The 16698-nt window shown below is 37.1% G+C and overlaps 1 protein-coding gene across 5 annotated transcripts in view; it reads right to left on the bottom strand.

Annotated features, from left to right (window-relative positions):
- Positions 1-282: 282 nt before the first annotated feature.
- Positions 283-16698, bottom strand: part of TXNL1 (thioredoxin like 1) — a 184971-nt gene continuing 168555 nt past the window's right edge. For 2 of the 5 annotated variants that reach the window (XM_069774996.1, XM_069774993.1), the window contains 7 exons: positions 16081-16254; positions 12403-12525; positions 11951-12020; positions 11148-11320; positions 8037-8141; positions 2899-2939; positions 283-537 (listed from right to left, as the gene is read on the bottom strand). In XM_069774996.1, coding sequence (XP_069631097.1) covers positions 534-537; positions 2899-2939; positions 8037-8141; positions 11148-11320; positions 11951-12020; positions 12403-12525; positions 16081-16254 — 690 coding nt within the window. In that variant the 3' untranslated portion in view covers positions 283-533. Of the gene's footprint in view, positions 538-2898; positions 2940-3962; positions 4011-8036; positions 8142-11147; positions 11321-11950; positions 12021-12402; positions 12526-16080; positions 16255-16698 lie in introns of all 5 variants that reach the window. The other 3 variants (XR_011322908.1, XM_069774995.1, XM_069774994.1) reach the window with 3 other exon arrangements.

Here is a 16698-nt window from a genome sequence, read left to right as displayed (position 1 = left end):
TAGGGAAATGGAAATTTCCAAAACAGGTGAAGTTATTCCTATCTGAAAAGTATCTGTCTTTCATGGGAACAATGATCCTAAGTTCACTTGGTCTTGTAATAAAGCAGCTCGGATTTTATTTTTAGATGGCCTCTGAAGGCCATCTATGTTTCACTTATATTTGACACTACAAACTCTCTGAACAAATGCAAACTACATTATGTCTTCTGTTTCTAAAGATAAGCCAGTTGAGTTTTGAAGTTTAAATGGAACAAAGGAAGACCAGTTACTAGAATAACAAAATTAAACTTGGCAAAAGTAATGAATTTTATTTACAAATACATGTACGAGGATTACAACAGAAACACGCTAGGGAAACTCCATCTCAACAAAAGCAATGATTTATTGGTAATGGCATTAAATGAAACAGATTGACAGTCTCTGGTTATGGTCAAGCAATTATCCAGGAGTTGTAGATAAAAGTGAAGATCTCTGATTGTGTTAAGGCCTTCCAGTGTCTTTTGCGTCCTAGTGGCTCTCTCCTTTTTTGCCAACTACCTGATAAGAGAAAAAAACAGAAATAATGTTTAACCAAAAAAGTCCTGCCAAGTATTTTTTAAAGTAAGTCTCAAAATAAACAAGTGCAACTGAATTTTCAACAAAGTTAATGCATATAAGCATGCATTATTGTAGCACTTGCAGAAGCTGTGAATCCCTCTACAGGGTTAAGAGGGATACGAACCACACAAGAAACCTTATCTTTACTACTTATACAGACAGCAAAGCATCAGTCTCATTTTGGGAAAAGTTAGAAGACAGTAACTGCAACAGAACAGACCACACTTAAAAGTTTGTTATTGTCCTGGTTTCAACTGGGATGGAGCTAACTGTCTTCCTAGTAGCTGGTACAGTGCTGTGTTTTGGGTTCAGTATGAGAAGAATGTTGATAACACACTGATGTTTTCAGTTGTCCCTAATAATGTTTAGACTAAGTCAAGGATTTTTCAGCTTCTCATGCCCAGCCTGCGAGAAGGCTGGAGGGACACAAGAAGTTGGGAGGGGGCACAGCCAGGGCAGCGACCCAAACTGGCCAAAGGGGTATTCCATACCATGTGACATCATGCCCAGTATATAAACTGGGGGGAGTGGGGTTGGGGGGATCACTGTTCGGGAACTAACTAGGCATCAGTCAGTAGGTGGTGAGCAATTGCACTGTGCATCACTTGTATATTCCAATTCTTTTATCATTATTATTATTTTTATTTTATTATTGTTATCATCATTATTAGTTTCTTCCTTTCTGTTCTATTAAACTGTTCTCATCTCAACCCATAAGTTTTACTTTTTTTTTTTTCCTATTCTCTCCCCCATCCTACTGCAGGGGGTGGCGGAGGGGCCGGGGCAGGGAATGAGTGAGCAGCTGCTTGGTGCTTAATTGCTGGCTGCGGTTAAACCACAACAGTTATATACCAAGCATTCAACCTTAATACACTATATAAAATATTGTAGTGGGAAGAGAACCACTGGGTGCTCAAATAGAAGTTTTTCATTTCCCTTGGCATCCTTGCCATCTACCTAACTGAGAACATTTATCTTATAATGCAGCTCAAACCTATAAAGAAATCTGGAAGTCACCTGATTTTCAGTTATTCTTTGTCAAAACATTATTCCTTACCAAGTCTCCTTCTATCTCCAATTCTGCAAACTCCACCTGGAATCAGAGTCAGCTTAGTGCTTCCCTTTTCAGAAAAGATCACCACTGCCACCAGACTTTGGTGAGTTGATTTGCCAGCCAACAGCAAGTGCAACTCCAGCATTCTGTATATACTGCTGTGCAAGTATAAAGTTAGCGTAGTTCACTGCAGAAGGGTATCCAGTCCCCTTCCTTAAGATAACTGAACACAAAATCCTGAGAGCAGGAAACGATGCCATTTTAGTCACCTTTCTGAAAAGCTTCAGACATAATTCTAGTGCTCTTGCAGACCCTTGAAAAAATATCCATTTATAAGCCAAATCAAAATAAAAAGAAAATAAGTCTTAAAGTTTAAAACTTCAAACTGCAGGAGGGACTTTGGGCAAGGCACTGATTCCCAATTCATTTCCATCTAACTGGAGCAGCACTTATGGCTCTGATAAGGTGTCATGAGAATTCACATGAACAGAGATTTGAAGATTACACTAATGAAGCATAGAATTTCCCACTACTACTCATAATAATGCTGAAAACGAAGAAGCAAACCTTTCTTGTATTCTAACCAATTGACTGCTATAGCAAATGTGTTAAGTATTAATTACCTCTGTAGTTAAGTGACAATATACCACACAAGATTCATACAGTCAATAGTGAACAACAGGACCAGGGGGAAGAAACAAAACAAACAAAAAACCCAAAACATCCACAGCCCTGAACTTGGGAATTCTCATGGACCCACTGGAAGTATTCTTCCTGATCCTTCTCCTTCTTTCATTTCTTGTCAGATTTCAAGAGGGAGAATTTTTCACTATGCAGCTGCTTTTGGTCAGCTGAGTCATCACTGTCACAAAGTAATTGATATCTACTGATGAAAAGTACTTTTAAAGACCATTTTCACCTCCAAGGAACCCTTGACCAGGAGCATTTCACCAAGCTGTAAATTCAACCTAAGGCTTAAGGTCAGGAAAATTCCAATTTGACAACATGAGGAAAGAAGAAAAAAAATCAGAAGCCACATCACTTGCATTAAGATCCAATTAATCAAGTTAAAAAAAAAGTTAAACTTGTCAAGAAGCAATATTTATTCTTTGTGTGTTTCCAAAGCACCAAACTGTGTTCGCACACAGATTAAGGAAAAAAAATTAAAAAAAAAGAAAAAACACAGTTAAAAGATTAAAGATTAGATGTTAGCAAGTGTGGAACATGAATTAAAAATATTGCTATACCAGTCTGAGGCAGAAATTGACAACTCGCCCATATGTATTATCTGTGAAAATCAATCACACTGATGTGGATATTTTGTCATCACAGGTCAAACCCCCATTTTCTGACCATCCCACTCCACCTTCCCAAAAGGAAATGGGCTATTTAAACCAAACAATTGTCATTATTCCTTTCTCAGAAGTAGATCCGTTTTCCTTCCTTTTACAGAAAAAACTGCCATCTAGTGCATTCTAAGGTAGTGGTTACAGCCTGTAACTCCTGCACAAAAGATGTCGGGTTTGGAGCTAGCTTTTCTTCAATTGTTTGGCTTTTTCCCAAGCATCAGTCCAGAGCCTGACAGTGACAAAAACACAACCAACTCTATGGTTCATTACCAAGAGGAGGACTGAAAACACTTTATTACTGAACCTTCTGGAGCAGAGTTGGTTTTGTTTGTTTTAAATATATATAAAGAGGTTGAGCAAGTAAAATTAGTAGGATGCTGTTGGAGAGCCCTAATCAGGCCACATATGTACAAACACTCACCAACTCTTCACTGTGTCTTCCCTGAGCAGGTGCCCAGTGCCACCAGAGGGACAATAAAGAGTAGTACTTTCCAGCCCATTCTGGCTTGCCTACTACTTATGGAAGGGTCACAACAAAGAAAAACACTAAGCTCCACTAAGACACTAAAAAAAGTCAAGTCTTGATAGAGCATTTCACAAGCTGCATCTCAAACAGCTTTACAAAATTCAATACAGGCTGAAAAATTAATTACAGAAAATGATTTGTAGAAGTACTGTATGGTATGCCTTTAGAATGTCAAGTTCAGGATAACAGTGGGACACAAATTTGGTAAGACTGAAAGGTAAAGAGAAGTGTTTAAGGTAAGATTTGGAGCAGGGAGTGGAGGGGAAAGATGAGTTGATGAGTCAGAAGGTAGAGAAGGCTTTTCCTGATGGTAGAAGGTGCAGAGAAGGTGGCTCTTGTACCAGTGCTGAGATTGTGGAAAGGGTGAAAGAGATGCTAGATGAGCAGAGGGAGCAAGGAAGGGAGTAGTGCAAGACCACTTCAATCTTATTATTACTTTTTAATTTCTTCTGCCTTTTTAGTTCTTTAGAAATGGGAAGTTAAGCTGAAAAACAAACAAACAAGATGTTACAAGAAAAAAAAGCAGCAGCATGTAGTGCAAATAAGCAGTTCTGAGTAGAAAGAAAGCCTTTTTGAGAGGGGACAAAAAAAAATATCCCACAACCTGTCAATATTCATCTACGCCCCAACCTCAAAACTGAACAGCAGTATGTTTTATTCATTAATACCAGAAATAAACAAGAACTATATTGGACATCAACAGTTGCATGCTCTTCCAAAAATAAAGGTATGTTTACAAGTTCATCACAAGATTCACAGGAACCTACCTAATTCTAAGCTATCAATCAATAGTAAAAAAACCACAAAACTTACACTTTTAGCTGTCTGCCCAACAAACTAGTCCAACTGAGCATCAGAAGCAAATAGCAAATGCAATCTACTACAACTCAAATGCAGTCTACTATAGTAGTTTGAATGATCATTTATGCCATAAGTCAGACCCTGTGTGGCCAAGAAACAGCAGCATAAACACTTTACTGTTAAGGATATTTTTTAAAACAAACATGCCTATAAATCAAGCTTTTCCAGAAGCATTTCAGAATATATTAAATACTTAGAGGAAGGGAATATTCATCCAGGTTCTCTGCTGTTGAGGGCCTCTTCATTTAAGCAAAGCAAACAGGTGTCTCCCCACTACTCTGTGCTTAACTCACTACACTGCAGTCAGTTTTAAGCAGAATTTTTTTCCGTCATGTCCCCCTTTTCCATCACTTCAAAGACTTCCCTCCTTCCCAGAGGGTAAAAATCAAGTTGTGCAAGGAGCAGGATACGTACAACATATTAAAACAAGTTTGAAAGCAGCTTTTATAACTTTACTCACTCAATCCAGCAATACCAACTACATGCAAGAAAATGAAAGACGTTTTTTTTTTTTTTTTTTTTTTTTTTTACAGTGAGACCAGTTAATCACTGGAACAACCTCCACAGGGATGTTGCAGAGTCCCCATTGCTGGAGGTTTTCAAAATGCAGTTGGACAGGGTGCTAGATAATGTCATCTAGGCTGCTGCTTCCACGCAAGGTTGGATCAGGTGGTCTTCTGAGGTCCCTTCCAACCTGGGCTGTTGTGTGATTCTATATATGTCCAAACTAACGTGAGGCCAAAATCACTAACAAAGGACTGACTTAACTACACCTGCTTAGTACTTCTGTTATTTTTCAGAGTAGATGAATTCCAGCTTTCTATTTGATAGTATAAGTACTGGAAACAATTTATATTAAACACATGAACTGACTCCCTGATCAAGAAGAGATGATTCTTCTTACAGCCCTGCTGGTGTTAGCAGAGCACCACACAAGCAAACACAAGTATTCCTCAACTGCCTGCAGGACATGGGACCTGCAGTTATGCACCTTTAACAATTAACTGCTGAGCAGGAAGCTTCTGTAACTAAAAGCATGCGTTCAGACCCCACCCTAATTGGGAAGCAAAATACATTAGCCTGATCCTTAGCAGAAGTCATTCAAACCAATGTGTTGGTTTTATTTTTTACTTTGAAACTGAACATGCATAGATGTGATCAATCATAGAAACATGACTGGAATCACATTATGTCTACTTGCTAATTCAAGCCCTTCAAATAAGGTATTTAACAGATTCTTACAAACACTTCTCAAACTCAAGGAAAAAAAAGCATTCCCCATCTTGTTAATCTTATGACAATACTATTTTTATCATAATTAGATAAAAAATATGAACAGTAGAGACTGACTGAGATAAGGGAATGAGACAGATGAAAGCAGTGAGTAGTAGTAGTGTAGGTAACTACCCAAGGAGATGAAAAGAAAGATAAGGTTTCCCAGTTAATCTACAAACCTAAATATAATTAATGCCCAACGCTATATTAAGGTTTCATAACTGACAGGATCACTGGAAGAGAGGAAACAAAAGTTAAAATTCCTAAGAGCACTGCAACTCTGCCAGACTACACATCCCATTTGTTATGATGAAATATTTTAACAGCCCAATATTAAAACTACGTGTTCAGGAGGGAAAATAGGAATATTACATATAGTGTCTATGAGTATCTGAATTGAGACAAGATCAGCCACTTCATAACCCAGTAATGCCTGCTCCGCTATTTAAGGCCGTTCTGACCAGTTCCTTAACATCCTGACATTACCAGCACAATGCTAACACCATGGGACTGTCTTGTGCAGTTGTAGGTTTGCGCCCCCTCCCCTTCGATTTAAACAGATCTCACAAGACACAAAGGCACACTCCTTGACAGTGCCAAGGCGTTCACCTGCAAACTTTAAGGAAACCAAAATTGTTAACTGGCATAGTATTCACCAGGCCGTGTAGCAGCTTCCAAGCATCCACAGTGCATCTAGAATGGAGAGACATCTGTAAATCCCCTCTAACTACAGTAGAGGGCTGAGATGCCTGGAGACCCACACTATTTTTAATGCTGTTAAAGGGTTGTGTGAGGGCATGTGTGAATTAAAAAACCCACTCCCTACACAAACACTGACTGGAGCTCAGACTGTTACAGCAGAGAGTTTCAGGCTAAGGTAGTACTTCAATACTGTGTCCAAACTAATGTTTTATCTATGCAACTTAAAATACTGTAGGGAACATGTTGTGCAGGCTCAGCACTAGTCTCAAATACACGTAACATTCTACAAAATACCTGAATTGCTTTATGGAGGTGCATCCCAATCAGGATTATCAATTTTAAAAATAAAATAAAATAAAAAAAAAAATCACTAGTTTAACAATCAGAAGCTCAGGTTTAAAGAGTGCACTTGTTGAAAGTAAATTTTCAGTACTTTTGAAAGCAAAAACTAATTCACATACTTTACAAAGAACTGAAAGTGAAACAGAGATCAAATACTGAGTCAGGGTCCCATCCCCCTCACAATACCAGAAAGTACTGCAGATTAATGATGTTAAAATAGTAGTTGCAAAACTCATTGCAGGGGATGCCCTAATACCATCAGTATTCACAAAAAAGCCGTACAAACCAAAAAATGCAAGCAGACTGTAAATCAATTAACGTATTTCTAGTTTTGGGAGAATTGGAAGTGCTACATTAGGGGGTCTAAAATTGATATCCAGTTAATTTTAGTACATTAGAACAACTGTTCCAGTGACTTCAAGTTTCACTGAAAGCGAGCAAAACCCATTAAACTTCTATTTATTAACTTCATTATTACCTGCAAAGATACTAAGCTTTACATGTAGAAGATCAAGTTTTGGTGTTAAAAATTCCAAGTACGTGACATGTTGGTGAGTGTTAGCGTTTTTAACCTTCCAAAGTTATAGGGTTTTTGGATAATAAATTCTGTGGTGCTTTCAATGTTATTGGTTTGTAGGCAAGTGTTACAGCAGTATTTGCCCTTTCACAAAGGCTAAGTTTTAAAGCAGTTTATTTTAAAACAGACATATTATATTTTGAAGAAGCTGCAAGTCGCTTTAAAAGCTTCAATCCTTTCAAACCCATTTCACATTCTCAAAAAAAAAAAAAGAGTGCCTTATTGTTCAACACTAGCGTCTAAAGTCATACTGTAACAAGCTGTTTGCTTCATTTCCTCTTTAAAAAGCAGGTATGTTTATAAGACACCTTGTGACCAAATATTTTTCAGATCTCAAGCTTAATGTTGCCCAGTGAATAAAATTCTTCAAAGCATAAGTCAAGTCAATCACAAGGAGTCTAATTTGTACATGCAATTGCTTCTCTACTTCCTGAACATCAGAAAGCAAGTTTCAAAATCAAGACATAAATCTCACAGCTGTTAAAAAAACAACATTGTCTGTAGTGTATGTAACTTGACAGTCCCTCAAGTTTTCATATGTACATTCTTACCCCAAAATTTTTACAAAAGTTGGTGAACAAAAACTTGTAAGCAAGACCAAAGATCTGTAAGATAAAGTTACACATTTTCTTTTGGACGCCAAAACTACCTTAAGTTGTGGAATTGTAGTAACAACCAAGTGTATCTTTTCTGTCAACCTACTTTTGAGTAGGTTTAAAAGATTCAAAAGTGTTTTTAAGAAAGAGGACTCACTCGCTTGAAGTCATTCATATTTGTCGCTTGGACTGGAGTTCCAATAAATGTGAAGTATGTAATTCTTGTTGTCTCTTCATCACCATGATTGGATTGGACAAACAACTAAAGAAAAAAATCCCAAACACAAGAGTTAAGATAAACTGTCCATTAATACAAAAAAACTTAGGTGCCCAAGATTTTTGAACCAACCAAATTAACAGTTTTTCCAATTATAAAGGCCTCTGTAGCCTTTAGAGAAGCTATTGTCCTCTTATTTAAAATAATGATTATATAGAATGCCATTACTTTCCTGGTAGTTTGTTAAAAAACCCACACAGTTTGGACTTTCCCAGCTTCTACTTCCAACCTGAGACCACATTCAGCAAGCAAAACCAGGCTTTAAGAAGTCACAGTTCACTAGAATCTGACTGGAAATTAAGTTAAATATCAATTTAACTATGTTTGCTGAAGCCCCTAAGACTATTCACGTGTAGTTTACTACTATAGTTTCCATAATTACATGTTTTACAGCATGAATACTAGATCTTATCAAGCTATTTTAGGGTTTCAAACAAATCAAGCTTCTTTTGAAATATGAACTACAGAATTATTGCTGGAACCACTATACTTTTTAAAGTGGACAAGTGAAAGAACATTTTTTTTGCATGAAATAGTATTAGTAAGGAACTTGGAGTTATAAGAGCAATGAGGTGTTTGTGGATATTTCCACACTTTATTGTGAGCATGGAGAAAGGAGGAATGAGAAAGAAAGAAAGTAGTGGCATCAGAAGCAGAGGAAAGAAAGGAGGAGGACAACAGGTGGGCAAGGGATAGCATGCACCACACCCTTTCCACAAGCCATAGCCAGTATCTATGAAAATGCCCTTTCTGCCTCAGAAACTGCCTGTGCCAAATACTGGAGGGTATGCATCACTACCTGCTTGCCCCATACTAAAAAAATTTTTTGACGACACCAGATGCTTGCAAGTGCGTGATAAGCAAGATGGATTGCTGATCTAAACCAGCACATTCACCTCTGCAAGTGGCTTCCCTGAAGCTGGAAGACTATATTTTCCTATACAAACAAGATGTATGGAAGGTGAGGGTTGAAATGCTGAAGAAAGTACTCTTCTCACAGTAAGAAACAGAGACCATGTCAAGGACTGACTTTTGTTTAAGAGGTGAACTGCAATGTGTTCAAAGATTCTGTCTCAGTAATGATATGAAAAGTTCAACAAGTACAGAAAAAAAGTGCCTCTGAAGTAGCAGTAATGAAGAGAAGCACACAACAAACGGGGAAAAACAGATTTCCATATGCTGAATTATATGGATTAGAAACTACAGGGTATAGAATTAATAAACCAGGTAAGTTAAAACTAACAAACCTACCAGTGATACACATAAATGAAGTATAAACTTACTAATACTGACATGGAAGTGTTCAGTAAGTATTTCTGACTATACATGGCAGAAAAGCAGGACAATTTGTTACTTGGTAACCATTACACATGATGGAGCCCTGCTTTCCTGGAGATGGCTGAACACCTGCCTGCTGATGGGAAGTAGGGAATTAATTCCTTTTTTCTCACTTTTTTTTCTCACTTTCACTCTTCTGATTCTCCCCGCCATCCCACCTCGGGGTGGGGAACAAGCAAGCAGCTGCGTGGGGCTTAGTTGCTGGATGGGGTTAAACAACAGTGGTATGACAACTGCGCCTCCTCCAGTTCATTAGGAAACAAATGGAAGAATTTTATCTGCGGGACTACGTAAGCAAGCAGACCTTCATCACCTGCACCAAAAAGCCAAGTGGTGGACAAGATGACTGGCCATCTCATTTTCAGAAGTCTTAAATACAGAATCCAGGTTTAGCTAGGAAACTAGGGGAGTGCTACTGCAGTGTCCACATGCAAACAGTGCAAACAAGCAGAACATCTATTTAATCACCTTATCACTTGTCTAATGTTTGCACATCATCCTGTCTAAAGCTGACACAGGATTTTATTAAAGAACAAATACGGAACTTGTACTTGTCAGCACAGCTTTGTAGAATATAAGCCTCTGTGACTGATCTCCGTTTCATTTGGCAGAGGATAAAGTTGGTCACAAAGGTAACTCCACAGAAATAACAGACATGAAAAGGAGTTATTTAGGTTCACCTCCCATTATCTTTAAAATAATTGCTAGTAAAACATGGCTAAACATGAAAGTAGCCAACTGATCTAAAATGCAGTCCACAAATAGTAATTTAGAAATTTACCAGAAACCTTTTTAGAGAGGAAAAAGTGTGATAAAAAGATTGAGGGTGAATCAATGTTCTGGAGTTACTTGTAACTCATAAGCAGCTGGTGACTTCTGTGGCTGGCCCACTAAAATATAGCTTAATTCAATCAACTATAAGTCCATACATTTGCAAAAGTGTAATTCAGGCCACAAAAAGCATTTCCATAGAAAAGAATTCAGGGGTCATATTGGAAAAACAGTTCAACACAATACTGCAGGAAACGGGGCTAACGCAGTACCAGGATGATGCCAAGCATAACGCAATTCCAGCATCAATTTAGTCATCACACATATTGCACTAGAACATTTCTTTTCAAAATCTAAGAGGGGAATCCGCACCTGCATTTAGCAGTCAAAAACCCTATGTGAAATCTGTGGAAAGTCTCTTAAGCAAGAGAATTGGAGAGCTCATTAAAAGACAAAGGTGATTTGATTACAGCATTTAAGAACCCTCACAGAAAGCAGGTATTGAGTTTAAAGACATTACAAGTACTTCACTTGATACTCAGAGAAATCTGTCATTTCTGCAATCAGATTACTGAGGAACTGGATTCCTTGTCTCCTCAACTCTTCAAATGAAGACGCCGTGTTAGTAAAAACTCATGTTGTATTAAACAGCACACTACCTCATCAATGGGTGAAAGTAAACCTTAGGCCAAAAGAGACATTGCATGCAGACAGCCTTGTCTCACCTTAAATTCCTGAAATACTTTTAGCATAAACACAAAGTATGCAATCAGCAGAGAGAAATTAAGGACATTTGCAATGAAATCAATAAACATGCACAGTGCTTTAAAAACCTATTAAGTTTTCAGACTGCACAGACCTCAGAACAGAAACTTTACTTACAGTTACACTGTTAACATTCTGAAATTTTACATAGCGAAGCTGGATAATACCATCTTCTTTAATATCATCTGGTGTCAGTTCCAGGGCTTGAGTTGGTTCACTTCTTTCTGCTTCTTCAAAATCCATAGATCGAGGAAGGTTGATAAAGATTTTTATGTACTTTGGACCTTGCCCTGTGTTAAAATATAGAAGTGGTATTCCATTGTTCAAATACATTTTCAAAACACTGATTGAGAAGCGCTCACTTATCACAGTCTCTAGACAGCACTCAAGGAAGGCAGAAGCTTCTACAGTTCTAGTGTCTTATCTGCCAATCCTACATCACCACCCTGGATACTGAAGGACATCCAAAGTTGCACTACTCGTCTATGTGTCAGATACAGAATTCCACAAAAAAATAAATCCAATAAAAAGTCTAAAAATAATAGTTTTGCTGTGTCATATAACACCTAAACATTTTATGTAATTTTATAATGTAAACTCACTTACCATAAAAACTAAACCGTACCTTTCAGTAGCTCTCACACGAATTCTTGAATTAAACATAAGTTTCTCTTTGCAGCATATCAAACTACAGTAAATATTTATATTTGCATCATACCCAATACCCATGCACAAGGTCAGTGAAAAATTAATGCGATAATTTGTTATGTAGTTCATTTACAACAAATCTACTGAAGCTGCTGTGGGATTCTCAGAAGGTAAAAGGTTCCAGGGACAACATTGTCATTTTTTAGAAAATTCAGCTAAACATGGGCAAAGCTTTAGTCTCAAAGATATGATTAAACTGACACTTCACTCACCATTATCTGGCCCCTGAAGTTTCATAGAATAAAGCTTGACAGGTTGACTAAAAGCTACAGTAATAAGCAGCTGTGGAGAAAAAAAAAAGTTGCTGTTGAACACTGGTTTCTTCATTCTTAAAAACAAACATAGCACAATAATTAACTACAAATAAGCCTGAGCTTTGAAATAAAATTAAGAACTTACCTTCACCATATTCCACACATGCACTAGTCTGTCACTTTAAAATGTCAGCAAACGCTACTCCATTTGGAATTTTTTCCATACATAAAGGGATGTGAAACTGGAAATGCTACAACCACCTTTTTATACTAATTTTACTTACATCCTACTACCATCTCCCACTCTTACTTACACTACCATAACATTGTAAAGTAGACAAGTTCTTAAAACAAATGCTTGCAGACTAGACCATCATTGAAAATATCTCACTTAAAAATATCTACTGTACCTGCTCATCACAGTCTGATTCCAAGTAGGTAGAGTCTTTACGTAAACAATTATCAAATCCATGCTCATCACTCTCATTAAGACATTCACAGCCGGCTTTATTGATAAATGGCATTAAATCCATCTGAAAGTAAAAGCAAGAGCATTGCTGAGTGCATGATAAGTGCACCATGAACTCATCTGGGATTAGTAAGCATTGGAATGAATGAAATTCTTCATTCAACAGATTAAAATAACAAGACACACAGAAAACCTCAGGGGTTTATATCAAAAGACATTACAAACACAAACTACGAATACTATAGTACTCAGATGCATTCAGTTCATAACTGAACAACATTTCTCCCCTCCATTCAAATCCTGCACCCCTGGAACACACACTTGCCATTTCAAGAATAAGAAACTGGGCACAGGGAGAATTTTCAGATATACTTTTGATAAACAAGACTACAGCATCGAAGTCACACCACAACACAAACTGACATTAGACTGGAGCTATGATCAACTTAACAGGGAAAAAAAAACCAAACCAAACCACCCAGATATGGGCCTCCCCAAAAATATACTACATATTGCAGAACACGTTGAAAGACCACCACTACAGTTCTTACCAGGCTTTATATGCAAAGCTAGTCTTATTTTACTTCTTTTTCAGCATTGTATACAAATTAACTTTATGAAACCTTTTCCCACTCCTTTTTCCATATACTTTGGCAAAAACACAGAACAGCAGAAAACAAAAGCAACACTATTCATGATGAACCAGTTTGGTTTACTGCTCAGCTCTTTTGTAAAGGGTCCAACTAAAAGTTTTAGCATATATACATTCTCAGACTAAAGCAGACTGCTATCCATGCTCCAAGCCATTTAAAAGGCGGTATTCTTGCAGAGGCAGAATAATCTGTGTCAATTTCCAGATAATCAGAATTTTTTGCCTGCGACTAAAGTAAACCAAATCCAATTGAAGCACAGTAAGTCAGGCTAAAAATCAAGTATTTCATATCTTAAGGCCTGAAGACAGAGCATCAACATCTCACACCATAACAGTACAAATTCAAGATCAGTGTACAGCCATAGAACAGTCCAGACCTAAGAAACTAAAGGAACTTTTAGGATAACGACCCAAAAATACCCTCCTTAAAGGCATCTACTAGGTCCCAAACAATAATATACCACTCTTGAAAAAAAGCACACACTAGCCTGAAAATTACTGCTTACAACAACTCAGGGTATAGCTTCATGGTACAAACAGAATCCAAAAACAGACTGCTGAGAGAATACAACCCTTTTCCTGTATGCCACTTCCCTTAGCTCTTGCAACAATGTTATTCTAAGCAAAAAATACTTATCCCCCTCCCAGCATCCAAATGAAGGCTTAGCTTGCAACTCGCATGCTCAGTATATAGAAGGTAAGCAAAGAAAAGGAACACACAGCTGTGTGAGAGAATGAAGATACTTCCCTGGAGCCAAGAGCAGCCCAGTTTGGGTCAAGCATATCCTAAAATAGCATTTCAGCCTACCACTTACAGGTCAAATGGAATTCCTGCTTGGCTCATACAGTCCTGAACATAATCAGGACTTGATTCATAGGGGTAAGACACCACCTCCTACAAGATTAACTTTTAATACAAGGTGGTGTGTTCATCTCAAAACCAATCTAATTAAGCAGACCTGAAGTTGTTACTTGAATGATTTTCAGTGTGTTTAGGGCTCCAAAGCTAACAAGCTGAACCTTTGTCTTTTGACATCTCCATAGTTTGACAGAGGATTTCACAGTAATTAAAAATGTAAGTGTTCACATATAAAGTGAAGTGCAATGCATGCCGTGGAACAGTTAGAAAGTAGCTGAACTGCTAGAAATTCAAGTGACCTGCACTGTTGCAGTTCATTTAAGTGAGAAATACTCAGCTGGATTTGCACCCTGCTTACATTTGCCTGATAGGATAGAGCTAGCTATGATTTTAAAATACTTAACCTCCAAAAAACTTGGTTTTGCATTTAACAGCATAATTCTGGGTTCTACAGATACTCATCACAGCAAAGTTTAACATATTAGATTCACCAATGCAAAGTAACATGCACACTACAGCAACTAGCTAAGCACTGAACTGTGACACATGATTTAGGCAAAATGTAATACACCACATAACTAACTGTGTTTATACTTTTGGTAGAACAATAGACAATCTCATTTAAGGAGTAATATTACACCAAGGATTGCTTGGAGAATACCACCTAAGACGACAGCTCTAGGAAAGTGTTTTGTCACATTAGAGTTCTCATTTACATGTGTTTGTTAGTACAGCTGTCAGACAGGCTTATGATTTGCAAGGCACAATTGCCTTGAGGTAACATGAAAACACGCAGAACATGGCGAAAATAATTTCCTGAGAGCACCAATATTTCTAAGCGGATTGCTCCCTTACTGAAATTCTAGCCAAAAAAATCAAGTATCCCTACAAAGTTCTGATTTACCTAGGAGACATGGGCAAATTATGCAATGATAAAAAAGAAATCTGTTCATGAATACCAATTTTTAAATTCTTCATAAGTACATGTAACATCAAATTTTAGTTATGAGAGATTTTGATGCAAGGTTTAAAAACCATTCAGTTTGAGAACACGTATTTAGAAACGTTCACTTTTCTTTTTTACAAATTACTAAAAAAAGTTACAAGTTATTACTTTACATTATCTGTGAATGCTTGATCAGCAATTACTGGAGTGATATGCAGTACCCCTACAGAAGTGAAACAATACACATTAAGCATTAAATTGAAAGGAAATTCACAATCAGCAAGAAGTCTTGTATGCTACTCAGACCAGGCACATAATCTTTTCCTGTGATATATTTTTTACTTTATATACTTTTATATCCTTGTCATTCTTTTACAGGCAAGAAGAAATCTAAAGAGAACACTTTGTAGTACCATCCACTTCTGCAAACATTAGCAATTAGGCAGAAGAAAATATATCATGAGATACCGTTTATCTAACAATACCCTCCCAAAGGCATCCTATTTTCAGGGCAAGCTGCTATAGAGGAAGATGGAGCTGAACTGTTACGAAGGTTAATTCCTTTGACAGCAGAATCTCTCCTTTTTTTTTTTTTTTTTAAAGAGATGAAATAAAGAGGATTAAAGAAAGGGTAAGGAGCAAGAAGAAAAAAGGAAAACCCCAAATGAACCTACCACCACATAAACAACAGAGAGGTTTTCTTAAGGAACAACTAGAGCAACTTCTCAATGTTTTTGACAACCATGTTTAACAATGTCTTTTCCTATGGACATTTTTACACTTTAAAAAACGTTTTGGGAAGACAGATTGGGATGTCTGAGAAGAAGAAAGAAGCAGAATAAGGAGCTGCAGCAAAAAGCTCATCATAAAACATTAGATCCATTATTCAATGAATGACTAAGGGCTATGCATGGAGATTTTTCTTAAAACATTTTATAATTCTATAACCATACTTACTAAATATGTACATGTTAGTTTTTTTATTTTGTCTGAAAAAGGAAACCCAGACAAGTGATCTTCTCAAAGCCATGGGGAAATTGCAGTTTTGCCTAAAGTACCACTATTTGACTTAGAGTATGTTTAGAAAGCAAGAGATACTTTTTTTTTTTAAACATTCAAGCTATGCAAACATTAAAAAAAAATTATCTTAAGAGATGCATACATATCCTTTTGGGATATCTGTATCTTCACTGTTTCCAGGATCATTCTCCAGGTGCTGTTTAATTTTTTCTTCTAAACCTACAGCATCTGCTCCTTGATATTGGTCGATTCGCACTTTGTTTCGGAAAAACAGAAATGTCGGCGTTGCTGATATATTATTGGTAGCAGCTGTTCCCTACAATGCATAAATTAGTTACAAGTGTTACCTAACAGAGTATTACCAATATTAGACAGAAACATTAGCTTGCTTCACCTAGATAAGAATGCACACACTAGATATTTAACAAGCTACATCACCTCAAACATCACAAACAGTATTTGTTGTTTTATAAACAGCTTTAACTCAGACAACAATTTTAAGTTAATTTAAATTCTTCAGATCCTCCTAATCCTTTACATATTTGGGCATTCTTTGAACAGACTTCACATTGTCAGTAGATTTGTTGGTACACCATAAAAATCATTACTCATTTGCTTTCAAAAGTGGAGGACGGCTTAATTTAACACTTATTTTACAAGCTTTCTTTACACCTGCATTCCTTCCTCTCCCAAGCCACATTCCTGCGCACCCAGGAATTGCAGCCTGCTGCTGTAGAAGGTGAATTCCATTTGATTTCTA

The sequence above is a fragment of the Haliaeetus albicilla genome, chromosome W (assembly GCF_947461875.1).
Source record: "Haliaeetus albicilla chromosome W, bHalAlb1.1, whole genome shotgun sequence".
NCBI classification, from domain to species: domain Eukaryota; kingdom Metazoa; phylum Chordata; class Aves; order Accipitriformes; family Accipitridae; genus Haliaeetus; species Haliaeetus albicilla.
The sequence above is the reverse complement of the archived record's forward strand: the minus strand, read 5'-3'. Positions and strand labels throughout refer to the sequence as shown.